Genomic DNA, 27,429 nt, shown 5'->3' on the forward strand with positions numbered 1-27,429 from the left:
ATTCCCAATCTGACTTTCTTATATGAGCCAGAATACATTTAGAGAACAGCGACAGCCTTCCACAAATCCTTAACTCCAGGACACTCCCACCAATTGTGGAGCATTGACCCCTTCCTCCACCCCACGTCTGCAGTACCGATCAGTCACTGAGGGGTAAAACGGACGGTGTACTGTACCATTGCGACAAAATCTTGTAACTTGTCTCCTTTAATGAACAGGATATTGAAGCTTTATGGGTGAACGCCATGGATTTTGACCACTCCTCCTCTGAATATACCTACTGGAACTCTCTCTCTCCCAGGCTTCCTGAAATCTAGTCTTACGACCCCATGACATTTCCCTAGCAGCAACCCGTAGACCACTGAAATTAAATAAGCAGCAGGAGTGGACGTGACACACCATTCTTCAAAAGGTAGTTAGAGCTCTAGTAAGGTCCCCACGTGGTTTCAGGGACTTGCAGAAACTGTTAATCTGATGCAGACAGATCCACCTACGAACCATAGGCATATTTTGCGGCAATATGTCATCAACAGACGCTGAGAAGATCTGCTGAGGATACCACATGGCGAACCTGAATTACCGGAACTGTAAGGAACAAAGGGTCTGTCAGACAATGGCAAGAGTGGCCCAGGATGAGAAGAGACCACACCCCTATGGATCACTCCATCCCACACTTGCAAAATTGTGTTAAATAAAGGTGATGGACGCAGTCGCCCTGAGTGTGGACCGGGTGAAATCCACAAGGTGGAATAGGGGAAGAGTTGCTCGATATCTCAATTTCCACCCACAGCCTACGCTGGTCACCATGCAGCAAGCTAAAGAACACAAGAAAGCGCCATAGCAGAGTGGAAGAGGGCAAAATCTGGAAGACCCACCTTGGACTTAAGCCTAGAAAGGGTAGAGAAAGACAACCATGGTCTTTATGTCCCCCATACGAAACACATGGCCAGGTAGGAGCAGGGAACCGCCCACGGGACTGTTTGGTAGACATAAAATTTTAGCGAGGATATCCATTTTCAAAGTGTTCATCCTGCCTATCCATGAAACAGGCAACTTAGCCCACCCTGACATGTCCTATACCACTGCGCCGATCAGCTGTGTGTAATTATGGGTAAATGCTTCAAAAGGGTCAGATAGGAGGAGAACCCCCAGGTACTTCATTGCCCCCCTGCACAACTCGACAGTGAGTTTGAGACTGCCGAGTACCTGTCTAGCTTTTTTAGTATCGCCGGGAGACTGGATTCAGGGTTCGTGACATATAACAATAAGTCATCTGCAAAGACCGACATCTTGTGCATAGAACCCCTAACGTCAATAACGGTGATTTCCCGGTGATGACCAAGATGTACAACAGTGGAAACAAGGGGCAGCTCTGCCGGGTTCCATTCCGAACAGGAAAGAATTCGGATAAGATCCCATTAACCCTGATTTGTGCCCTAGGATTGTGGTATAATGCCATGATCTGAAACAGCATAACAGGACCTAATCCCATACTACGCAGCGTAGCTTACAGGAATCCCCTTCCCACACTATCGAATGCCTTCGCAGCATAGACTCCCAAATATATATGGGGATCGATTTCGACATGGCTCCATGCATCAATGAGAAAGTTTTGATGCAGTTGCCCCTTGCTTTTCTTCCTGGGACAAAACCAAACTGCTCCCAATGAATCAGATTTGTGACCAGGGGAGATGGGCCTGAAGTTAGCGCAATGTGTAGTGTACCTTCCGAGCTTAGGAAGAACTACTACATGGGCCAGCATAGACTGGGGTGGAACTTCTCGACCCTTGAGATGGAATTGAACAAAGAGCAAATGGGTACCCTCAATTCCTCCCCAAACATCTTGAAAAACCTAGCTGTGAATCCATCCTGCCCAGGGCTCTTGCCCATCTTCAATCCTTTGACCACCCGGAGCAATTCTTCTGTAAATTCCCCCGCCAGTTCCGCCTCTTCATCCCCTTGGATTCGCAGGGGAGCATACTCCCACAATTAAGCCTCTATGGCCGGGTCCTCACAATTCCCTTCTACACCCTGATCATATAGCTTCTTGTAGAAAGCGAGAAATTCAACCGCAATCTCAGATGGGGAGTTGACGACACCTGTGAAGGAGAATTCAGGGAAAGAACATGTGTTGTGAGCAGTTTAGGATGCAAGGCTCTTGCTAGCCAGCTGCCACACTTATTGCTGTACTCACAATACCCCTTCCTCAGGCAATCCCTGGCACACTTCTGATCTTAAATTTGTAAGATCTTTTGCCGTATCATGGCCAACTCTGCGCACAGAGAATTTGTTTGCGCCCTTTTGTTAGCCTCTTCAAAGGCAGCCTGAGTATGCAACAAGGGTACCAACCACTTCTTCCTGGTCTACTTGAGCTTCCTCCTATGGTACATGAAGAGACACCGAAGTCGGCACTTTAGAGATTCCCAGTGTAACGGGATATCTTTCCTCTCAGGGACAAAGGACGGGAGAAAATCTCTAATGGTCATCCTAATATCTTCCACACAAACTGAATCCCTCAGCAAGTTGTCATTCAAGCGCCAAGACTGCACTCTCTGTAGAGGAGTTTCCATTGGAAAGCACCCATAACCGGACTATTATCAAATCACAACAGTCTATTCATAGAGCAAAGAAGAGATACATCAAAAAGACCATGAGACACAAACAGGTAGTCCAGTCTGCTATACAAGCTATGGGAGTAGCATGATCACTATAGTCTCTGACTCCAGGATGAAGGACCCTCCAAAGATTCACCAGATTAAGGCTCGATATTTCCTGCTTAAGTCTACGGGTTGCTGTGAAGGAAACTGCCTGAAGTCGTATCTAGGACTGCGTCGGTACGTTGAAGTCTCCTCCTGGGATAATCTGGGAACCATCAGCAAATTCCCACAAGTTGCACAATGCCTCGATCCAAAAAGAGACATGCCCTGTATTTGGAAAATACATATTAGCAAATTTCATAACTCGCTCTGCCTAGTTCAATTTCACAAATAGGGACTTCCCCAGCGAGTCCGACAGGCTGTCTGCAGTTCCGTGCTGCGATAGGGGCCAGCAGAAGGTAGTCGGCCTCCGATCTGATGGAGGGCACCCGTGCGCCGGGGTCCAATCCCAGTCGAAGCTGGGGATTCAGGCCTCGAGTAGGGCACAGCGCGTAGGTTGTCCCGTGTGGCCCCAGAGACTAGTCCCTAGCTGCAGCGGGGCAGCGACGGAGAAATGCAGACATAGGCCCCACTAGGATGGCTCCAGGCTGCCTCCAGGTGCTGGATGCGGCCTCAGATGGCGTGGAGGGCTGGTCGCCCAGAAGATGCCTGGGGCAAAGCCGGTGTGTGGGCCTACACAGATCCCCTTAGGTCAGTGGTGATGGCGGTCTTTGGGATTATAGACCCCCTTGAAAGGCAGGATGGCCCTGGATAGACAGGGCTAGCAACGGAGCTCTTGAAAGCTGCGTCCACCATGTTCAGTTCGGCTCCGCCCCCTGTATAACATATTTTAGTAAAAGTTACTACTTCTTAATAGGAAAAGTTACTACTGTTGACAAAAAGCTTATTTTTTCCACATATGAGCAAACTTTATTAAGAAAAAAAATATGCAATTAATAAAATTATCCTATCAAGTTAAAGTCATGAAAAAAAACTAAGTAAAAATTGTTATATGTAAAACTTTTCCAGAGATATCGTCATTTAAAGAAGCACATAGCATAACGTCAAAAATTGACCTGGACATTTAGGCACCATCGGCCATGAAGGGGTTAACCAACCACTGACTGAGCCAGGTCATTGCTGCAACTTGCTGAGCTGCATTTTCTATGTATATGGGACAAACTAAGTGGAAAGGGAACAGCAAGGGATTAGTGAAGTAAGGGCTGAATTGCATTTTAACCAATTCTAAACAAACTTTTATTGCATGTAATGATAGAAATGAGTGAGAAAACAGAAGGCGACCAAGTACCCACAATGACCATTACTACAATAGGTTCCCCAATAGCAAGAGAACCATTAAACAATGAAAGAAGGTGGTGAGGTCCAATGAGCCAAATTCTCTTTTACATGATTCTGACAGCTTGGTACATGTATGTTGCTCCACTGATAAAGCGTGGATGAAACTTCATCTCAAACACATAGCCGATTTTCTCCAGAAAATATGTGAATTCTGACTCTACATTTTTGGGGGAGGGAGAATGCATTATTGCTCCTGCACCAGAAAATGACAGATTTGCACCAAAAAAAACAAAACTAAAATGCCTTCTGACACATTCACGATTTTAAATATCATGTGAAAGTTTATGTTAATACCACCACTTAAATAAATATTTCTGTAGACCAAGTACACCACATCAAGGCAGGAGAATACAGTCATTGCAGTTGCCTAAAAAAATGGGAAATGTAAAAAGAAGTGTCTTGACCTCAGAATTTCTCAGCCAATATCTTTGAAACATGCTGGAAAAAATAAATGTGATCCGTGGAAGCATCACTTATACCATATTTTAGGAATACCTACACATGGGTGCAGAATTTATCGCCGGTAAAGCCCCCACAAATAACATACATTTTACAACTAGATTTTAGGCCAGATATTCTCGGAATTTGTCTCTCTCAGAGGAGAGATCAACTGAGAATCATCAGAAGACTGATATACTGGCGATTTTAGGTCATAATTTCTGTTTGATTTAACTTTAAAGTCACAGAGATTTCACTGCTACTGTAAACATGTAGCGGATTTTCTGCGGAAAATATTCTGTGAATTCTGACTGCATATTTTTGGGGGAATTCATTATTGCAAATGCTGAATTTGTGGCAAAAAAAAAAGAAAATCAAAAATGGCTTCTGACAGATTTATGAAGGCTCCTAGATAATGTTTTAGCCTTTTTTCTACAAAAGGGGAGTGGCCTAGTGAAAGGGGCATGGTCCCGGAGAGAGAGGGTGAGGCCATATTGAAGTGGATAAGAGCAGGTCTAAAAGTAGAACACAATCTGGCGCAGTAATAGACTAATGTTGTCGAGGTCTGCACTGTCGGAGCTGACAATATATTAATGATTTCCTCCCATTGAGTCTAAAAAGTTACAGGCGGTCCCTTACTTAAGAACACCCAACTTACAGACAACCCCTAGTTAAAGACGGACCCCTCTGCCCACTTTGACCTCTGTTGAAACTCTCTGGATGCTTTACTATAGTCCCAGATTGCAATAATCAGCTGTAAAGTGTCTGTAATGAAGCTTTATTGATAACCCTTGGTCCAATGACAGCAAAAAAAAAATTTTGTCTGGAACTACAATTATAAAATATACAGTTTCGACTTACATACAAATTCAACTTAAGAACAAACCTATGGAACCCATCTTGTACGTATCCCGGGGATAGCCTGTACTCCTGCTGTATTAGTATCAGCAACCACAAAACTTCTGAGGCCGTGTGGGGTCCATGCTAAAAAGGGTCCTTACTTTCAAAGTTCTTTGAAACAAAAAACATTTTAGGTTTTATTTCTGCTCTTCTTTGTCTCAAGGTTTCACTAGAAGCTGTACAGAAAACTAAAGGTTATTTACAACATGGAATTCTTTATATTATGGATGAATGTGTAATTCATGGCTTGGATGTAATGGTGGTCACAATTGGAGCAATATCCAAATAATCATAGAAACTCTTTCTCATTGAAAAGTCTTGTCGCCTTTCGCAGAGCGAATTTTTATTTAGAATGGTGGTGGTTCAAGCTTTTCCATAATGGATTTAATCCATGTGGTGCCGTTGATAAGTTTGGTAGTGGCAATTATGTATTCGGTTCCGCCATCCTCTAGTTGAGACAGAAAGCGCAGCGCTGCAATTTCTGCAAACGTGACGCCACCCAGGAAAAAGATCAGCATCACCTTGTTCTCTCCTTGCTGACCTGGAAGATTCAATAGGCAGTATATATTTTCAGTAGATATTTAAAAAAAAAAAAAAAACTGGAGAAATTCACAAATTTTGATGCACAGCAAAAACATAGCATGAAAATCCTGTGGTGCTGTGAGAGAATTGGTTTAAGTAAAAAATACTAAAAATAATGAAAACAACCTACTGTAAGGTAAGCTTCATTGTTAACTTCCAGGGGACAGAAATCTGATCATGTTCACACAGGAACGAGGCTCGTTAGTATCAGAGAGTAATCAGAGCTGTGTTTTATAGCGAGCCGTGCACCTGTGTGACCATAGTCAGATTTCTGTCCACTGGAAAGAAACTATGATGATTTATAAAGGAGGACAGCAAGGAATTGATACAGAAAGTATATTGGAAAATTTGTATAACTTTTCATTATTCAAACAATAGGAACAGTAGAAATAGGAACACCTTTAAGTCCTGTTTTTTTGGACGCTGGGGGAAGTGCCCTAGGTTTGTGAACAGCTCAGGGCCCATCGGACACTTAAACCACCACTAGTTACATAAATCCTGTTAAACTAAGAATAAAAAATGCCCTAATGAAGCCACCCTAATGTTGGGGCTAGTGTCACATTTGTGTTTTATTATGAACGCCCACTCCCCTCCACCTCCCACACAGAAGTCAACACATTGTGAAAAACCAAGTGAATTGAGGTGCTCATTTTGGGGTTGGTGATATTATAGTTTTTATAGATTGCAATGCTTGCAAGTAAGAATATACTTACATGTGAGATTTATCAGCCCGCGAGCAAAATTGTTCTAGTTGCTCAAGGCAACAAATCAGAGCTCAGTCTTCATTTTATAAACTGCTGTAGGAAAATGAATGCTGGGCTCTGATATGTTGCCATGAGTAACTAGAACAGTTTTGCTCTTAGACCCTTCTGATAAACTCTGCGTGCTGGACAGTCGTTTAATTGTAACCAATATAAAATATGAACAGCCGAATGGTATAGACTCCAATAAAACAAAAAACCCTACATAGGTTTATCAATCCACTTACGTTTTTTCATAAGACCAGGAGGTAGGGACTGCCGTTCTTCAAACTGAGGACCAGGAAGGAGTTTAAGAACCTCCTCAATACTTCGCCAACCTGGACGAACCAGAACTTGTGCCAGGCGAACACTGAGAGGAGCATAGCCACTGTACACATAGGAGATGTCTATAGGATTCTAGGTGTAAAAGGTGGGAGACAGCAAAGGAGAAAATCATCACAGAGATCCAATGATCAGTTGTCTGCCTGAAAATGAAACATTTGAAATATGTTCTGAATATGATTATACTCTGCAAAACAATAAAGTGAACACTGTATGGCTCTTCTGCGTGGTTGTACTTAAACAATCAGAAATTGTGTGAAATTGAAAGAAAAGAAAAACTTGCCGCTCCATAGGATACTCCCCTCTCTGGCTCCCAACAGTCTGTTGATGTAGTCCCCTTCATGAAGTGAGGTCACGGTCCAACCGGGTTCCCCAACAACAAACATTTTTATTGGGCAAAATCACTGATAACAATCTATAGAAGTATATAACGCAGCCAGCCCCGTGTAGTATGCAGCCAGCCCCGTGTAGTATGCAGCCAGCCCCGTGTAGTATGCAGCCAGCCCCGTGTAGTATGCAGCCAGCCCCGTGTAGTATGCAGCCAGCCCCGTGTAGTATGCAGCCAGCCCAGCCTGCCCTGATACAGAAGAAAGAAGACAGAAGAGGAGCCGCACTGACATCGGGGGAGCAGCGCTGTGCATCGGGGCCACCAGAGGGTGAGTTTATAATTTTTTTTTTTTTAGTACTGGGCTCATGTGTGTATGCCGAGTTGGGAATTTTCAGCACATTTTTTTGTGCTGAAAAACTCAGCTTATACGAGTATATAGGGTACTTGTATGGATTGTTATCGGTGATTTTACCCAATAAAGATGTTTGATGTCCACAACCCGGCTGGACCGGTCATGAATTCTACATACCTTAGCAGAAAGGTGGCCCATGCCTTATCCAACACACATGTCAAAACATGGGAAGGTGGGCTGGTGAACTGAACATTGAATATCTGGCATAGACATGCTTAATGAACATCAACTCAATGGAGCGTATGGTGGCTGGGAGAGCTAGGGAGCCTCTGAAAAGTTGTCAGATATGGCCAATGTTAACTATTTTTGCTGAATATTGGTTATTTATTTCCAATGCAACCGAATATTGTCTGCCAAAAACAAGACAACTTAACCTCAGTAGTGGAAAACCTATGGCACAGGTGCCAGAGGTAGCATTGAGTGCTCTCAATGGTCACCCAGGCCCTCGCCCCAGCACAGTTCACAAGAAAAGACAAGACTTGTCCTGCACTTTCAGGGAACTTGAGATGCTGCTTTCAGTGCAATCGTAAAGCAACATTTCTTTGCCTGCTTGGGACTGCAGGAAGAGTGAGAATGTGTAGACAGGGCTTATTTATATTTGGAGGTCCTCCTGCTGACCCCATGATTCTTTCTGAACAGAGGGTTTCTCGAGAGAAGATACAATGATAGTCCAAATTTGCGATCTTGCTTTTTTGTTTCAACATTGTTGGTGTCTTCAAGACCTCCATGATGAAAGTTGAACAAGGAGCAATAAGTTACTGCTTAAAATCCTGTGTTGGAACTTTGAAAAAAATAAGTGGGATTTGGGCTGTAGTTTGGGCACTTGGTACTTAAAAGGTTCTCCATCACTGACCTAAATCATAATTTGGATGGGATGTCCTGTCCTGTAGATAACACAAAGCTGTAGCGAAGATTAAAGAAACTTGGTACTGAAAATATGCTCCTGCATTGGAGCAAGAGAGTAAGAACCATAGCACCACCCATCTGACACTAGTGATTAAAAAATGATGACACCGATTGCTTGGAAAGTGTGTTTGCCAGAGATAAAATTGTAATTAATATTGAATTTGTAGAACAATGCATTTAATAGAATACAAGAGTTGAGGTTGGTGGAGTGAGGTGCAAGTTTTTCAATAAGTTACCTGCTCATTAACATCGTCCATCCAGAGGCGCAGGGTTTTCCTAATGGTTGGGTAATTATTTCTATTGCCCGATTGGGCCTTTAAAAGCCCAGCCTTTTCCAAATTGTACAAAGTCAGCGTGTGCTCGTAACCATAGGTCTGCAAGGCAAAAAGCATACATTACATACAATAAAAGTATAAAATGAGGAAAAGAAATATCCACAACATTGAAAATGAGAAGTCTTAAAACGCAACTCTGACATTTTTCATCACAAATCAATTGCTTTTGGGATGTAGAAGAACTTTGAGTATTATCTTGATTATCTATGTGCAGTGGTTTCTTTGTTATTCTCCTCAGTTTAATCTGGCTTTGCCCTGGCTTTGTCTCCTGGCTGTGCCGATTTCTCTTATGACCCATAGACTTGTTTAGAGATACAGACTAAAGTAGGGGGAAGTTATGTGACCAGTGCTCTCTGTGTGTAGCTGATCGGCCCTTAGTGTTCAGTGCTGTGGATGCAGTTTCCTACACAGAATAGCGAGATACAAGATCCCCCTCTTTCCCTACATCCCAGTCTGTGAATCTACAGAACTTCCCCTGTCTATTTGCACTAGCTGTGTCAGAGACTCCTTTGAACCCCCTCCAACACTTTCCACTATAGCACGTTCTGCACAGTGCAGAAAAACTATTAACCCTTAGTCCCCAAAGCAAAGACTAGAATACCAAAAATAGAAAAAGGAACGAAGATAACAGTGTAACTTTAATAATTGTTGTCAGTCTCTCTCCACTGCGCGGGGTCAGTCCAAATAGAAAAAGAAAGTGCAAATTTGGAAAAATGATTATAACATTGGAATTACGTTATCTGTGCAGGTTATGGGTTACATGCAGATTTTGTGAGAAAGGGAGTTGAGCATTGGCTAAGGACTAGTTTACATGCAGATTTTGTTCAGGAAAATCTCCAGCATAATACAGTAGCATTAAAGTGAAATAATGATCTCTTTTCTTGCGTTTCCTCACAAATTTTTGAATGTAGATTTTTTACATTAAGGACTATGGGAGAGTGAAAATCTGCATCAAACATGCATCATGATCAATATGTCAGATCAGGTGAAAAAACAGGAGTTAAAAAAAAAAATCTTGTAAATCTGCATTAAAACACACTACACATAACAACAAATCCACATTAAAAAATAAGCACATACATTCATAGGTTGCATATTTACATGTAGATTTTCCACATGACAATCCGAAACATATTTGTGTGTACCCTTAGCCCGTTATGGCCACTACAAAGCCACAGAACCAACCAAGGAAATCTGTTAACAGATTTAGATTGGATGGGAATATTTAGCTGACAATGTTGTCCTCCTGGATGCTATTTTTGCAATCGCATGCACCAATATAATAACTTAAAAACACAACAAAACTTATGATGAAGTTCCAGTGCAGTCCCCAATGCTAATGTGAACAGAACCATCCTCTTAAATGAGACAGAGGCACATTTACTTAACTGTTCCCTCAGAGTTCCCGAAAGTGCATTGTCCGTCCAGAATGCACTCACTTAGATTGTGCGCCCGATTTCCTGAATGAGATTCTTCCCTGCTCAGGTCCGCTGGAGTTCACCTTCTTCCTCTCGGTGCATGCAAGTGCTTGGCTTGCGACACAATTTCCAAATTTGTCGGATCGTCCGACGGCCTGCCCCCCGATTTGTGTTGCATGAAAGCCGGCGCCAAAATCCCCTTTTAAATGCCTGTCCCAGTGGCACAAATCGGAAATCGCTGGGATGTCCGACGAAAGTACGGTCCGCGTGGCCCTTGGTAAATGAGCCCCATAATATAGTAAGAGAACAAAAACTTACACACCCATCTATCATTTACCTGTAAAATTTCTCGCTTGTAGAAGTCCAGAACCTTTTGCTTAAGACCTGTGTTGCACACTGATTGAAGGCAGACCAGTCTTAAAATCTTTATTAAGGGATCTTTTTTTGCAATACAATCTTCTATGTAGGAATTGATCTGATTCAAATAAAAAGAGCAAATAACAAATGAAATCAATGAAAACTATTTTTAAGTTATTTCATTACAGTAATCTTTGCTGCAATATGAAAGAGGCCTCTCTATATGTATCTGATCTTTGAATGATGGAATGATATATATTTCATTGAAACCCTCCCAAATTTATTCCAAAATAATATATAGTATATAACTACACAAGATGTTTGTAAAGAGCATATGATTGTGACTGCTTCTCTGTACTTTGTATTTCATTAGTTTTATTTAATTATTATATTAACTTTTCATCTTCTCAAACCAATACATAAGGCTTTATATCATATATTACTGTTTCTTTTCAATCTCTTCTATATCAATGGAAAAAGAAAGGCTAAAACTATTCCCTTTCCACCTTTTTACAGCTCAAAATGCCACTAAAATTATTTTAATAGTTTTCCTTTTCCATCATTGTTTCCATACATTTTTATTTTTTGTTTCTTGGTGGTGGACAGTAGGAAAACTAAAGAAATGTTAATATCTGCAACAATAGTAAGATCCTGTCAAGCTTAAACTACACATTTATGCAGTTTGTCAAAAAATTACTGATCATTTAAACAAAAATGTTTAGAATGGTTTGGATCTGCATTAGATAGATCATGGTGGAAAAAAAATAATCTCAATTATACAGGTACGCATTAGGTATATTAGAGGGTAAAAATAAATAACCACATGTATGGTATAAATGTACCAACCTTATCAGTGTCAAACCCAGACATGAATTCTTGCTCCACTGTTAAGTTATCAAAAAATGCTTCTGATGCTAAAGAGAAATATGATAAAAATAATTATAAGATTTGGGTTTAATTAAGTGACTGGATGAGAGTCTTGGCACATTTAGCTTTATTAATCTCCACCATTTGTTCTCAGTAAATAAAGTTAGCTATGAGACCAAGTTTACATAGCTTGGACCTGACTATGGGAAATGTAAAATGTATTTTCACTGTAGAGTTTAATGCCTGCATTTCTGTTACAGGTGGCAAAAGACCGAATACTACCGCAGTACTGAGTACTACCCCATATTCATTCAGAAGGCTTAAAAGGGGTTGTCCAAGAGTTATGAAAAAAACCAAAAGGTGGCCAGGAGGGGGCTGCTTAAAAAAATAAAGATGTACTTACCTTGACGCACTCGTGTCCTGTTCTGCTGTTGCTCCAGTCCGCGCGCCATGTAAACAAACATGGCAGTCGAGCAGTGCTGGATACAGATTCTGGCTGGACCAGACAACCATCCGGCTCGCATACACAATGCTGTGAATAGGGACGGGTGGGTGAGGCCAGCCACAGCCAGCCGGAAGATGAATCCAGCACTGCTCCGGCAACCATGTTTGTTTACATGGCGTGCGGGATGGAGCGAAAGCAGCGTGGGACACCCGGAGGGTGTCGGAAGGCAAGTACATCTTTATTTTTTTAAGCAGCCACCTCCCGGCCACCTTTTGTTTTTTTCATAAGTCTCTGGATCTTGCATACATACAAATGTCAGCGCAGAAAAAGAATGCAAATTTTCCTCTGCAGGTGAACAATGTTGTGGATCAGTATTAACTTATATGTGAGGAAGACAAAGTAAAGATTTGATGAAGATTTCAGCACAGATACACATTATAGCTACTGCTGATGAGAGAAGTTCTGTCATACAGGAGTAATGAAGGAGATGGCAGTACATCCTCCCGGTTGTATAATACTGGTCTCTTACATAGTGCAGGAGACAGGTTATGGTTTGTAGCTGTCCATGTGATGCTGTGCTAATGGATTATTAGATGGATAACACAAAGGTCAAAGGAAGATGTGTCTGATGAGAGCAGACAGGAGGGAGCACTGTAGGGAATCTCACGATCTGCACTTCTTATTAGTACATGAAAGGGGAAAAAAGTGTTTTTCCTGGAGGGTTACTTTAAATTTATGGTTGAAAAACAAGTGGATCTTACTGGTTATATCCTTTATGAGTTCAGCAATCGATGTGTGATTTGCTAAAGACGCCCGTTCCGCTTGCATATGTGGCAGCTGGGAGACAAATTGTTTAATCTCTCCTACGGTTTTTGCGTTGTGTCTTCCCTTCAGTAGAGAAGAAATAAAAGTAAGTAAAACACAAATGCTAAATATTGTAAAACTAAGGATAAATGATTTCTTAAAGAGATTTTATGTATTCATGTCAATTCAATTGAGGTTGGAGTCACAGGTAGTGTAATTATTAGTGGTTAGCCACAATAGTATCATTAGTCATTAACTGGATTCATTGGGGCCAGAACCTGGAAGTAGAATGCGGCCCGGTTGGAGAGCTCCACCCCCCTCTTTTCCATAAATGTGCAGCCCACCGCACTTTCTGTCAAATAAAGGATATGTGACCAAAAAACTTAAAGGAGATCTACCACCAGGATGATGGAATGTAAACCAAACATACTGACATACTGGTGTGTGTCCCTTTGGCAGAATCTGCTCTTCTTTTAGCTTCTTATGCCCTGGATTTTACCAAAAAAGGCTTTGAAAATCATGCAAAATAGCCTGAGGGGTTCCAGGCTCTATAAAAGTTAATGGAGCACCTCAGGGTCATTTGCATATTTTTTAAAGAATTTTTAAAGAAAATACAAAAACTCCTGCAGTAGTCAATAGAGCAGTGGCAGGGCTTACCATTTTATTTACATGGGACACTTGGGGGTCTCTGCAGATTCCTGTAATCAGACCTTGAGCAATCATATACATATCCCCTATCCTACGGGGGAGGAATAAGTGTTGGATACTAAACTCTGACTAAAAAGGTCCAATATATGATCAGCAATAAAACTTTGTCGAATTGTGGGGACATTAACTGAACAAAATTAATATTAAATGCACTCCCAGAATTTACATTTTTTGTTTTACTTAAAAAAACTGGCAACCATATGCATATTGCTGGGTGTGAAGTAATGGGCAAGTCCTGGCATGAGGCAGATTATGGGGACAGGCTGATCATTTCTGCAGGGCATCCAATCTCATTATCACCTTTAAGAGACAAGTCTTTTGCTGAGGGTAAGTGTTTAAACTGGATAAATTAAACAAGACAGAATTAACCTTGTAATGACATCACAAAAATAACCAAGAATCCTATAATACACACTAGGCAATAACTGCAACTGAGCATTTCTAGGAACACTCATTCACATGTAATAGTCTAGATATGCAAAAAAGAAAACAAAAAAAAAAAACGGTATGTACCTTTCATGGACATACAGTATTCAAGGCAAAAATTTTGAACAACCTCCCAATATACAATAACAGCTTGGTATCACATCCCCACCAATCACCTGACCCTTTTAATCTTTGGGTCGGTATGATCACGGGAATATCAAATTTATATAGGTTATATTGTGATTTAATAGCCAAAAAAATAAATAAATAACATTTCTTGATTTTACCATATTCCGACGCTGATAACTTTTTTATACTTTGGTGTACAATGTTGTGAAACGTGACATTTTTTGCGGGACATGATGACATTTTCATTGCTATTTTTTTGGGAGACTGTGCAACCTTTTGATCACATTTTTTCAATTTTGTTTTCTTTTTTGGAGACATGGCGATACATAACATGTTTATTTTATTTTATTTTATTTTATATCAGTGCAAGGGAAAGTGGAATGCTTTACACTTTAATGTAATTATTTTACCATTTTTACACTTATAGTCCCCCCCCCCATTGGTACTTTAATACTAGGGAGTTTGATTGCTCCTGTCATTTACTGCAATCCTAAAGTATTGCAGTATATGGTAGTTTTGTTACTGATCTGTAAGCAACTGCCTAGGGAAGCCGCTTACAGATCAGGCTGAATGACAGGCCCTGCAGTCTCTATAAGACTCCCAGCTGTCATAGCAACCTATCCCTACCCCCAATGACGTCACAGGGGCAGGCATAAAATCCAAGATAGCAGCACCAACGCAATCAGCATTGGCAATGTTCCTGTTCACTCAAATGTGAACTCATATGCTTTGAAAACTCAATTTTAAAAGGAATGATCTGAAGGTGGCTAAAGGGCAAATGATGTAGAAATCACAGCCAATATCTTTAATTGTTCAAGTATTTCCATATATACGGGTCCGGTGCCCAGCCCGGCCTAGATCAGCCAACTAGTTTATCAGAAGGGATTTCTATACTCTTAATTTTCATAGTTTTTAGATACAAAGACCTTCACTTAGAAGCAGTGTATATTACACCTCAGTCTCGTTCAGTTTAATAGGATTGAACGGCAGTACATACACAATCAGTACTAAATATGCGTCTCTGTGCCGGTCCAACAACCAAAGGCGATTCAATCCCACCACCAATCCAACATTGAGAAACTTCCTTTGGAATAAACTATCAGTATCAAAATTTTGTAAAATCTTTTTTTTACCTCAAAAGCAGCAGATATAATTTTGGCCTTCTTACTCAGCACTGAGCCAACAGCGTTGAAGTTTTTGTCTCGGACCTCAGCATATAGCTCTTCAGCGGAGTTTAGCAGCAGCTTCTTTGGTTCTGTAGGAAGATCTTTCCCACTTTCACCCTGTTTCTTGGGAGCAAATTTTTCCGGAGGAAGTTTCACATTGCCTGTAGTGATTATAAGAGATGGATATTAAGCTCGCGGTCATACAGCATTTTTGGATTGGATGTTAAAGCTGAACAAACGCCTTCCCGACAGCCAATAGAAAGACTTTGTTCTGCATGACAACAAGACTCAAACATGGAGCTCATCTGCAATGTAAAAATGATCAACTTTTATTTCCTTAAATGCAACTAAATAAAAAAGCTGAAAAACTATATCCCTCCCTTTCAGTTTTTTCTTCAATATCTACCATTTTACCTCTTGAGGAACACAGGTTTTAAAATATCACCTTAGTCTGCATATGACTTGCAGTCTGTAGGCAATAGGATAGTGAAGTCAGCTGTAAGCAACATATCGGCCGAGGGGCTGGATGTTACAATTGTTGTATTAGTTAACTACGTTAAACAGCCTGGTCTTGTAATGCCTAATCTACAACCATGCACCAAATCCCCCCCCCCCAAAAAAAAAAAAAACCCTTACTATTTTGAATCCCATAGACTTCATCAATCAGTCCTTCATAAGTGAGTTGGGTTGCCAGAGGTGTCAACAAGTCAACATTACGATCCAGCAAGAGAAGGGTGTCAAATACTGGAGTTATTTGGTTGTTGCTTCCGCCCAGCTCTCGTTTCATCCTGATCATCATATTGGCCACATGCTAAAAGCAAAAATTAAAAATTAACAAAATAATATTGAATAAAATAGGAACACAAAGCATGTATCCAATTCCTAAATCATAATCTCATAGATTTCAGCTATTGTGGAAGCCATACATAAATAAGGAATAGAAGAATAATCTTTATTATACACTCACCGGCCACTTTATTAGGTGCACCTGTCCAACTGCTCGTTAACACTTAATTTCTAATCAGCCAATCACATGGCGGCAACTCAGTGCATTTAGGCATGTAGACATGGTCAAGACAATCTCCTGCAGTTCAAACCGAGCATCAGTATGGGGAAGAAAGGTGATTTGAGTGCCTTTGAACGTGGCATGGTTGTTGGTGCCAGAAGGGCTGGTCTGAGTATTTCAGAAACTGCTGATCTACTGGGATTTTAACGCACAACAATCTCTAGGGTTTACAGAGAATGGTCCGAAAAAGAAGAAACATCCATTTAGCGGCAGTTCTGTGGGCGGAAATGCCTTGTTGATGCCAGAGGTCAGAGGAGAATGGGCAGACTGGTTCGAGCTGATAGAAAGGCAACAGTGACTCAAATTGCCACCCGTTACAACCAAGGTAGGCAGAAGAGCATCTCTGAGCGCACAGTACGTCGAACTCTGAGGCAGATGGGCTACAGCAGCTGAAGACCACACCGGGTGCCATTCCTTTCAGCTAAGAACAGGAAACTGAGGCTACAATTTGCACAAGCTCATCGAAATTGGACAGTAGAAGATTGGAAAAACGTTGCCTGGTCTGATGAGTCTCGATTTCTGCTGCGACATTCGGATGGTAGGGTCAGAATTTGGCGTCAACAACATGAAAGCATGGATCCATCCTGCCTTGTATCAATGGTTCAGGCTGGTGGTGGTGGTGTCATGGTGTGGGGAATATTTTCTTGGCACTCTTTGGGCATCGTTGCAAAGCCACAGCCTACCTGAGTATTGTTGCTGACCATGTCCATCCCTTTATGACCACAATGTACCCAACATCTGATGGCTACTTTCAGCAGGATAATGCGCCATGTCATAAAGCTGGAATCATCTCAGACTGGTTTCTTGAACATGACAATGAGTTCGCTGTACTCAAATGGCCTCCACAGTCACCAGATCTCAATCCAATAGAGCATCTTTGGGATGTGGTGGAACGGGAGATTCGCATCATGGATGTGCAGCCGACAAATCTGCGGCAACTGTGTGATGCCATCATGTCAATATGGGCCAAAATCTCAGAGGAATGCTTCCAGCACCTTGTTGAATCTATGCCATGAAGAATTGAGGCAGTTCTGAAGGCAAAAGGGGGTCCAACCCGTTACTAGCATGGTGTACCTAATAAAGTGGCCGGTGAGTGTATGTAGGGAAACAGCAATAATAGAAAAATAATAAAATATATACATCTCTGAAAAAGAACAAGCCAGGTTATAAGCCCAAGGTAGTAAATTCATAAAAAGATTAAAAATACTGCCAAATGCTGTATTATATAGTCCCTACAAGCAAGGGGTGTAACTCCCAGTAGTACATGCCGTGTGGGGGGCAAAGGGAGGAAAGTATATCACCTGGCGTTCAACCGCGACTTGCATTTCATCCGCTACTGTTCTTTGTCCAAGGATCCCTCTGAGATGTATTTATTTTATTATTTTTTTATTGCCGTTTTCTGACATATAATAAAGATTATTCTTATATTCATTATTTCTGTAAGGCCCGTTTTGTTTTTCTCCCTCTCTATGTTCTTTTTTCGTTATTTTATGCTACACTTGAGAGGCTTTCATTGGTTCATTTGGTATATACTTTTGTTAATGATCTACTAATTACATTATATAGTGATCCCTTTATATATTATGGAAGCCAGCTGGATGTGGTAAAAAAAAGTGAAGTTCTAATATGTATGATAGAACTATAATACATTCTAAAAAAGCATACTGTATATAGTGTGCATAAATTAAAGAGATTTAAAGGACACCTGTCATCAGGTCTGTGTCACTTGTCCTGTCACCTCTACCTGTTGGAGCAGCTCACAAGGATCCATCCCAGCCTTTATCTAGTTATTTCATACATTATTCATTGTAAAATCATCTATTCTTTATCATATAAATGCGGCTGGTCACATGGTCAGAGGCAGTGATGTCACCCCTGTTACCCCTCCCCTCTCCTCCCCCTGCTCATGTCTGTGTGTAATGTATAGTGAAGCATGGCTAGTGTGTGTCCTGCATCTGCTGACATGCTGCATCCTCCTAATACACAGGTGAGAGACACAGACATCAGCTACACATGAATCTGACATGTTCTGCTGTAACATGACTGCAGCCTGGAGCTGCTGTATCTCTCCTATACACACACACATGCACACACAGGCTGCAGGGGGCGTGGCCACCAGCACCAGGAAGCACATCATTATACAGCCTCACATCATTATACATCACATCATTATACAGCCTCACATCATTATACAGGCTGTCAGTCATGCACTGGGGGTGTGGCTGTGCCTCCCACTCATGAATAGAATGGACAGCTTGAATATGCTAATGCTTCATTGGACATTTCACAGGTCATTTGCATACAGCTTTAGGACCTCATTGCTTAGGTTTACAGGCATGTAGAGGGACAATGAAGGGATAGAGGCAATGCTCTCTAATGGCAGTTTATGAAAATATATTTAGTTTAGGTGGGTTATTTTGCATGACGGGTTCTCTTTAAAACCCAATTTTAGACCAAGACTATATAAAAAACATTTAAAATGATGACAAAGACAGGACAGATATCTATACAACTGCTCGTTTCAGAGAAGACATGAGTCTTCCTTGGAAGGTTACCTTTCACGTTCTGGTTGCCTAAATACAGAATCAGAGACTTTTAGATGAGCTTAATGTAAATCTACCATTTGTTTTAATGCATAGTGAACCAAACATACCTTGAGAATGCTGTAGAGACACTGATGCCGAAACATACCTGTACCGAGTGGTTTTGCTAAAAAAACAATTATAAAATTCAGGACCTTGGGAAAGCTGGGTGCAGACTGCCTGCCATATATAAACACATTTCACAGAGCCTCCTGAACTGTCTAGACAGGACTAATAAACATGAGCCTTTGATTACTTCTGCCTGTCAGGGACAACACAGCAATTACATTGTTCTCTAAAGCAGTGCATAATTAGGGTAGGAGGAGAGCGCCAGAGCAGCCTTAGGAGCAAAAGAGCCTCATTATAATTTTATAATAGTTTTTTTCAGCAAAACCACTCGGTTCATGGATTAAACAATATATTTTCTTTAACACTACAGTAAAGCATATACTAGTCCTATGGTGTGTACGAGGCTACAAAAATATTCATTCAGAGACAATAAGATACTTGTATAACAGACTTGTTTTATAACACAGTTTAGACTTACCCTAGCACACTCTCCTTTCCCACAAATCTGAGGAATGGTCCCATATAAGGCCTGTAATGTTGTGAGCCCCTTAGCAGCATGATAAAGTGTTGTCTGATCATTTTCCAAGTAACATTCCTGTTATAAAAAAGAAAAAAGTAAATGTGTATGGATTTATCATTTATCAGTCAGAACTGAAACTTGTTCCATTCAGATTTAGTGATCAAATCTTTAGCATGTTATAAGAAATGTGATCACCAAGGAACAAATATCTAACCACTCTATCATGGATAGATAACAGTCATGAAACTTTGGCATTCAACAACCAATTACTGCACATGTAGTTATCCCCAAATTGTCCATACCTATAGATTGCGGACTACTATACATAATGGTTGGTTTATGTGATTCGGTGATAGACGATAGAACATTCTATAAGATCTGGCGCTATTACATTTATTATGCCCGATCCTTCCTCAACATCAAACAGGGAAGAGTTAGGCGACTGATTTTTCTCTTACGAGGGCGGTTCAATAAGTACCCGTGTTTGACAACGTTTCTGTGGGAAGTTGGTGTTATCATCGTGTGCTGCCATCTATCAAACAACGGCAAAACAAATCTCAGACTGATTGATAGGTTAGTTTGGATTTGGCAGCCATTTGAGTAAGACGTGTTTTGCGATTTTCGCTAAGATGGAAAAAGAGCAGTATCGTTTGGCAATTCGCTTTTTGTTTTTGGATGGGAAAAGATGCGAGGAGATAAGAGCAAAGTTGGATGCTGTTTATAGGGACACTTCGCCATCTATGACAACAGTTAGATATTGGTTCAATGAATTTAAACGTGAGCGAACATCCGGAGGATGCCCGGCAGACGTGGTTACTGAGGAATTCATTCAAAAACTCCATGACATGATACTCCCTCATCGATGAACGAAAGTGTGCAAAGTAGCAGAGGCCGTAGGTGTGTCAACCAGAACGGCAATTAATATTTTACATGATAAGTTGGCGATGAAAAAATTGACAGCCGAAGGAGACACGGCCGCATTTGGCGAAGAAGAAGCACATTAATCCGGAGTTGTTGCCACCAAACTGCATAAATTGCGTCATGAATTGCTGCTGCACACCCTGTGTTCACCCGATCTGTCTCCCTGCAACTTTTTCTTGTTCACCAAGATGAAGAAATGGCTTGTGGGAAAAAATTTTGCTCAAAACTAGGAAGTCATCGCTGAAACAGAGGCGTATTTTGGAGAGTTCGACAAATCCTATTTTTTGGAGGGGTTAAAAAAAGTGGCAGGAATGTTGGGAGAAGTATCTTTCTAAAAGGGGACTATGCTGAAAAAACAAAAAACAAACGGTGGCTTCATTTCTAACACGTGTACTTATTGAACCGCCCTCGTATGTGTAAGGGACCTTGAATCACTGTACCTTAAAGGCATTTTCCGATTCCATAGACAACAGATCTCCATCAAAAGGGATGAGGTTGAGGCGGTATTCCTCACGATGATAAAAAGAACCAAGGACTCCAAGATCCTTAAGTCTCTGTTCACAAAGCAGACTGCGACGAGGCACAAATAAAATATGGAAATCCCGGTGACTGTAACGTCCTTTGTCTTCTCTGTTGAGAATAAATACATGGGTTCATGAACCAGACAACATTTCTGAACTATATATTCAAACTAGAAGGAAGAGATTATTCTACAAAATACACAACTATTTAAACATAATGAAGGATGTAGATCAGGGTTCTGCAGAACCTTCTTTTTTTGGACTCTCAGTACCCGGTCTGTCAATTTGACAATTGGAAAAGAATGGGAACAAAATTCTGGCTGTAAAGGAAACTAGCTGCTGGATCTCCACTGCTTTGCTTGGTGCTGGTTTGTTTTGGTTGTTAAATGCATAGGTTATTTCAGCTATAGTCTAACTTCTTCTGAGATATGTGCGGTAGATGAAAGTCCAACAAAGTTTGTTTCCTATAATAAACAGCAATAATATCTGATTACTCTGGGTCTGACTGCTTAGACCATCTATGATCAGAAGAACATGGGTTCACAAGTACCCTCACTTTCCCCAATACACAAGCTTAACTAGTACGGTGCCAGCACAGGGTGTACCCGTAGGGGTGACAGGGGCTGTATCTAATGAATCCATAGGGTGTGAGGGGAGTTTATATAAAATAACCATAAGGGGCTGTTTGGTATGATAAACTAGGGAACAGGAGACTGTTTTAGTTTCAGAATTTATAATGCAACCATGTGAGTTCACTTCAAAGAAGACTACTGAGGCTCTGTCGTCCAGGGGCCTACTGAAACCTGGAGTCGACCCTGAGTACTTTCATGTTTTGGGAACCTGATCCCTACACTGCAATAAAAAAGTCAATAAAGAGCTCGTCAAGCAAATACACTGCACCGTCACTCCAACCAAATTGGGTAAAGATCCTGTTCTTATGATAGCAGGAAAAGGTTTATCCCCACTCCTGGAGATGAAGAATAAATAGCTATTTGTGGCTTTCCTTGATGTCCTGAAGTTACAAAAACTATAAATTGGAATACGAGAACCCCGGATCAGGGGGTCATATTACATTTATTTCAAGTGAAAAATTACCTCCGAATGTTCTCAGCAATTATGTCCATTAGTTCCAACTTGGGTCGCACAAAAAAGATGATGTTTTTAACATCAGATGATGGCAATGAGCCCGCCTTAAGTGTAAACATTTTCTCCACTTCATGTTCCTACAGACAAATGTAACAAATGTCAGCATTCAGTAATCCTGTACAATGAATTGGACTGTACTGCTGTTATGGGTGGACTGTACCTTCAAAAGCGAATACTGGGCAATCAATCCAAAAGGGCCGGTCAGATACTCATCCCATACGATAGCCTGCAACAAAAAAAAAAAAAACTTAACATTCTCAATAATACACAACACAAACCCATTTATGGAGGATTTAAATTCTTATTATTTGTAATTTTTTTTAAACATAAAAGGCAACATTCATTTAATGATTTAGGATGAAATCTCAAAGTGTTTGTATCTCAGAAAATATACAAAGTGGTGCATAGGAAAGGTCCATTAGTAGGTTGTGATATCAGCTCTCTCTGTAGTGTAGTGGTTGTCCAGACTTTGCAAATTCATAGGGGCAGATTTATCATCTTTTTGGGGACTTTTGAGGCTCAAGTTTGTATTTGTACCATATTCAAGTCTTTTTTTTGAGACTTTCCAAAAGTAAGCAGCGCATGAATTGTAGCCAAGTACACCTTTTTTAACATCCAGATGTTTTTCCTAATTTATATGCAACTTTTTAAAAATGCCTTAAAAAAAAAAAAAAAAAAAAAAAAAAGTTTCAAAAGTGCTCCTCTACAGAGCAGGTGTAGATAACCAAAAACAAAAAAACAAAAAAAAACACAAACAGACACTTTAATAAGTCAGCTTTCTTCTTTTTATGGTTTTAAAATATAGGTAAAAAAACTCCCCGTGTGTTTGGCTCTGCACATGTTGTAGATTGTTACGCGCAAAACCTGCATCCAATACGTGTATTTTTATATTCGGTTTTAATGCAGATTTTCCCCTTTTTTCCATCCTTTTTGGCTGAGAATTCTGCATGGAAACTGCACATTGATAAAGATTTTCCCTCTCCCATACACTTCAAGGTGAAAAAAAACATTTTTTTGTAATTTATCATATAACCATTTTGTCAAAATCATACAGTTCTTCTTTATGTTTTATAATAATTTTTTTTTAATTTGCACTTTTAAACAGAAAACAATTATGATAGCTTAATAACTTATTAACAATGTAAACCATCCTAATATGGGGCTGTTCACATAAACCTCCCCCCCCCTCAACACGTGTCACTAAGTAGGAGGGAGGTCCCCAGTGATTTCAGTCTCCATATAAGGGCACTGACCGCATTGGGAAACCGCCGAATACAATGGCAACAGCCAATCACTATGTTTTGCAGAGGTTGACTCCTCCCACTGCTTTCAGGGGGGGGAAATCAGGCAGCGTGTCGCCCTCTATACGCACACAGTGATGAGTCAGTGATATACAGTGTAAGGACACGTTGCTGAGCTGCACAGGTTTTCCTGATAACATATTAGAGAAAGGAAATCTGTACAGGCAGTCCCCGGGTTACATACAAGATGGGGTCTGTAGGTTTGTTCTTAAGTTGAATTTGTATGTAAGTCGGAACTGTATATTTTATCATTGTAATCCTAGCCAGAACTTTTTTGGTCTCTGAGACAATTGGATTTTAAAAATGCTGGGTTGTCATAAGAATCAGGATTAACAGTAAAGCTTCATTACAGACACCTGTGATAAGTGTTATAGCTGTTTATTGTAGCCTAGGACTAAAGTACAATAAATTACTAATATCCAGAGGTCTGTTTGTAACTAGGGGTCGTATGTAAGTCGAGTGTTCTTAAGTAGGGGACCGCCTGTATATACGAAGCTGAAAAAGTATTATTACAATTAAAACATAAAATTATATCCATTTTTAGATTTTTATATATTTAATTCCCACCCAAAAAGAACTATTACTCTGTAGAATATTCCGAAATGTTAAATGATTGTATGTTGTCAGCAACATTTTGCCCACTGAAGCTGATTTTGTAGAAAGTTTCAATGAGAAAAAAATTCTATAAAAGTCGCAAAAATATGAAAAGGTCTCATAAAACAAACCAGAGAGAATGATCACATCTATCTAAGCAAATTTTGACATTAGACAAATATGGCTCAAAAGAGAGACATTTTAGCTGCAAAAAAAAGATGAAAAATAGATAAGAATTGATAAGGCAGTGCTCCAAAGTTAGACACAGCCTTTTGGCTAAGGCAGTGCTCCTAAGTCAGACATATAACTATCACTAATGATAAATAACACAATGTATTTAGATGTGAAAAACTGAAAAAGGGGTTATACAGAACCCACAAAGAAAAAAAATTCTGGATGTGAAGAGTGCGCACACCACTTATAAAGTTGCACATACCTGTAAAACAAGCAAGACAGAGATAAACAGACCCTCATAGATTGTAAACTCTTCTAAGCAGATTGCTCATTCCTAGGGTTTTTGTAAAGTGTTGTGCAATATGATGGCGCTATATAAAGATTTGTTATAATTGTTGATAATTATTATTAATGACATATGCATCAGAAGTAGTATTGGAGTCAGTAAGCCAAACTCCCGACTCCAGCTCCTCAATCTCCCTATCTCCTTGACTGTTTTCCTGGTCACTCTAGCAGTTCTAAGATGAGCACAAGCATTCCTTTCGAGTGCATTATTGCTCTGATCTATATATATATACATACATAAAGTGCAGCACACATTCATCACAAATAAAATCCAGGAACACAGGATGTGCACTGTAGCCGACAGGCCACATGCGGCCTAAAAAGCCACAAGTAGCGACCCTCACCCTGTTGACAGTCAGAGTCCTTAAAGGCTGAAAGTGTTCATTGGTGCAGGAGGCCATGTAGTGGTGAGTGCAGCTGAGAAGTCCTCACTGCTCCTGGGTCCTCTCCTGCTACTCAGCTCGGTGCCCCGACTCCTGATGCTGGTTCTAAAAGTTTTCTAGCGTAAGGATCCAAAGCAGAGCAGCCCCAAGTGCAAGAGAGGACTGAGAAATGGTAAGTACTTTACTGTACTGCTCTCCAAACCTCTCCTACTCCTTACGGAGCTCTGCTTTAGGTCCTGATGCTGGTTTACATAACCAGGGGGGAGAGAAGAAGCTACAGTGTGGTGCAAGGAAGCAGAAAAGAAGGGGATTTATTTTATTTTTTTGTCTAGTCAGGGCATCTCCGGTATTGTCGTTGTTTTTTCTGGGGCCGCTAGTTTTTTGTCTGCTCTGAATACAGTAATTGGCTTCTGGGTTGGTATTTATACTGCAGCATTAATAATTTCTGGGGTAACATTTTGTGCTGTACTGTGGTTGTTGGTGCATCTAGGGTGCTGGTTAATGGTGCGGTCCCTTAAAGTTGAGCAGTATGACAATGCTTGGACCAATAAATGTTGCTCACCCCTGGCCTAGAAAAGGAATAGAACAGACATATAAAAGGACATTTCATAATTTACTTGTGGAGTTAGAGACGGTCCATTTTATCGCAACCCTGACCAAAATGGTGTCCAGCTCCACAGCCCTGACAGAACTGCATGGCATATCCTACATACCCGAAGACATGGAATAAATGGCTAAAACCGCCTGAAGGATGTCTCAAGCAAAACCAAACCAAGTATAAAATAAATAGAATAGATAGGATACAGCTTTTCTTTTCTACACTTCCTTCTTCTTGAAACCACTTCCACCTTCAGGTAAGTGATCGGAGACTTATAGACACCTGAACACCAGCAGCATCATTTAGTTCCAGTATATAGATCTACAGTTGGCCAAACTTACTTCTAAAGTCTAATTGCAATAATCTATAATTACTGCACAAGAGGAAGCTACATACAGAAAGGCAATGGGAGGTTATAGAAGAGCGGAGCTGCACAGCGCGGGATAACACCCACCTTACTCCCAGCACATTTATCCAGGAACTCCCGCAGCTCAATGCGCATCGCCTCCCTCAATACATTCAGATTGACCCGGCCGCAGGAGAGATGTGTCGCCATCTTGAGACTCCTGGTGACAGCCGGATTCATGTGACAGGCTTGGCGGATCACGTGATAGGAGATAGAGCTACACAACACGGTCCAGCCAGCACTAGCAGATCGCCGATCGCAACTCTGTATTGTTCCAGCTTTGCAGCGTATCCACTGGGCTAGATGGGTCATGTGACCCTCGGCAATTAGAGGGGAAATGGGGGGGGGGGTGTAATTGATGTTATCTGTGCGATCAGGAAAAGATGCTTAATTTAGCGCTGAATTTGGTTTATCTAAATAAAAACATTATAGGATTTTCCTTTCTCTGAGATTTATATAATTATAATATATAATATGTTATAATATAATATATTTCTACAGGATACAGCATTAATAGACAAGGAAGCTCCTGTAACTGGTTATTGAACTTCAGTAGTAGACTACAGACATTGCTATTACTGAATGGCCTATTGTTTGTTAATGGATGGAAATACAGCTCCTCCTCTGTATAGTGGCCGGTCCAAGGAACTAAAGCTCAGCTGCTCATCTCCACACCCTGCACTACAAAGCGAGTAAAACTGTACATCCAGCTCCATTCACTAATAGGTTCCGATCTCTTTTAGTGAATATGAACACAAACTCCGCCAGTTCCAACCTGTAGACCACATGGGAACTAACAAAGTTTTCTGATATAGTCACTGCTGGTTTTACTACCCCTGCCCGTGTCGCTCTCCGCTCTGCACACCCTGACACGACCATAGTGGTGCAGGTTGGAGAAATTGTCAGGGAGGCTGAGATTTGTCGAAAAAGCAATAATGAATCTCCCCTAATGTGTGTGGGAAGTTATCAATATCATGAGATTGGGAAACCCCTCTAGTAAGAGAGGATACACCTGTCCTTTTAAACATATATAACACACAACCATCCAAGATCCTGCTCCGCTGTCCCAACCTACTACTCTCTATGCACAATCTGGGCTGAGATACAAACGAACGCAATGGTGATGCAGGAATCCGTTGGCTCCCTGCATCAACTTTGAGCCTCTGCTGCTGTGTACTGAAGCAAGACTGTTGCGGATGACTCGGAGAAGGTAAGTAACTGATGTTATTTTTCTTCTATTATACAGCAACAAGAAAGAGGAGACACAGTGTAAGGGCTTCCTGGCAGTCAGACATGGTAAGTACAGTAAAAATCTTTATTTCAATGACAATTTGGAGTATTGCTGTTTTTTATTCTTTATGTTATGGAACATATATCATTTATCCTTGGGAAAGATGTGCATGGTCAGATTGTATTAGCCTATTTCACTATTATCAAAATATGTAAGGTATTTATTTCTTGGTTTTGATTATGTGCTGCATTATGTTTTCATTTTTAACATATAA

General features: G+C 40.7%; 1 protein-coding gene across 1 annotated transcript; it reads right to left on the reverse strand.

The window, feature by feature from the left end:
* Positions 1–5,195: 5,195 nt before the first annotated feature.
* Positions 5,196–26,186, reverse strand: VPS33A (VPS33A core subunit of CORVET and HOPS complexes). The gene is made up of 13 exons (XM_072143852.1): positions 25,973–26,186; positions 22,284–22,349; positions 22,073–22,200; positions 20,897–21,086; positions 19,494–19,610; positions 15,935–16,109; positions 15,266–15,459; positions 12,827–12,953; positions 11,600–11,667; positions 10,734–10,871; positions 8,880–9,017; positions 6,904–7,072; positions 5,196–5,874 (listed from the first exon to the last, which is right to left on the reverse strand). The coding sequence occupies exons 1-13, from the start codon at positions 26,102–26,104 to the stop codon at positions 5,681–5,683; spliced, it is 1,836 nt and encodes a 611-aa protein (XP_071999953.1). The 5' UTR covers positions 26,105–26,186; the 3' UTR covers positions 5,196–5,680.
* Positions 26,187–27,429: the final 1,243 nt, after the last annotated feature.

The sequence above is a fragment of the Engystomops pustulosus genome, chromosome 1 (assembly GCF_040894005.1).
Source record: "Engystomops pustulosus chromosome 1, aEngPut4.maternal, whole genome shotgun sequence".
NCBI lineage: Eukaryota > Metazoa > Chordata > Amphibia > Anura > Leptodactylidae > Engystomops > Engystomops pustulosus.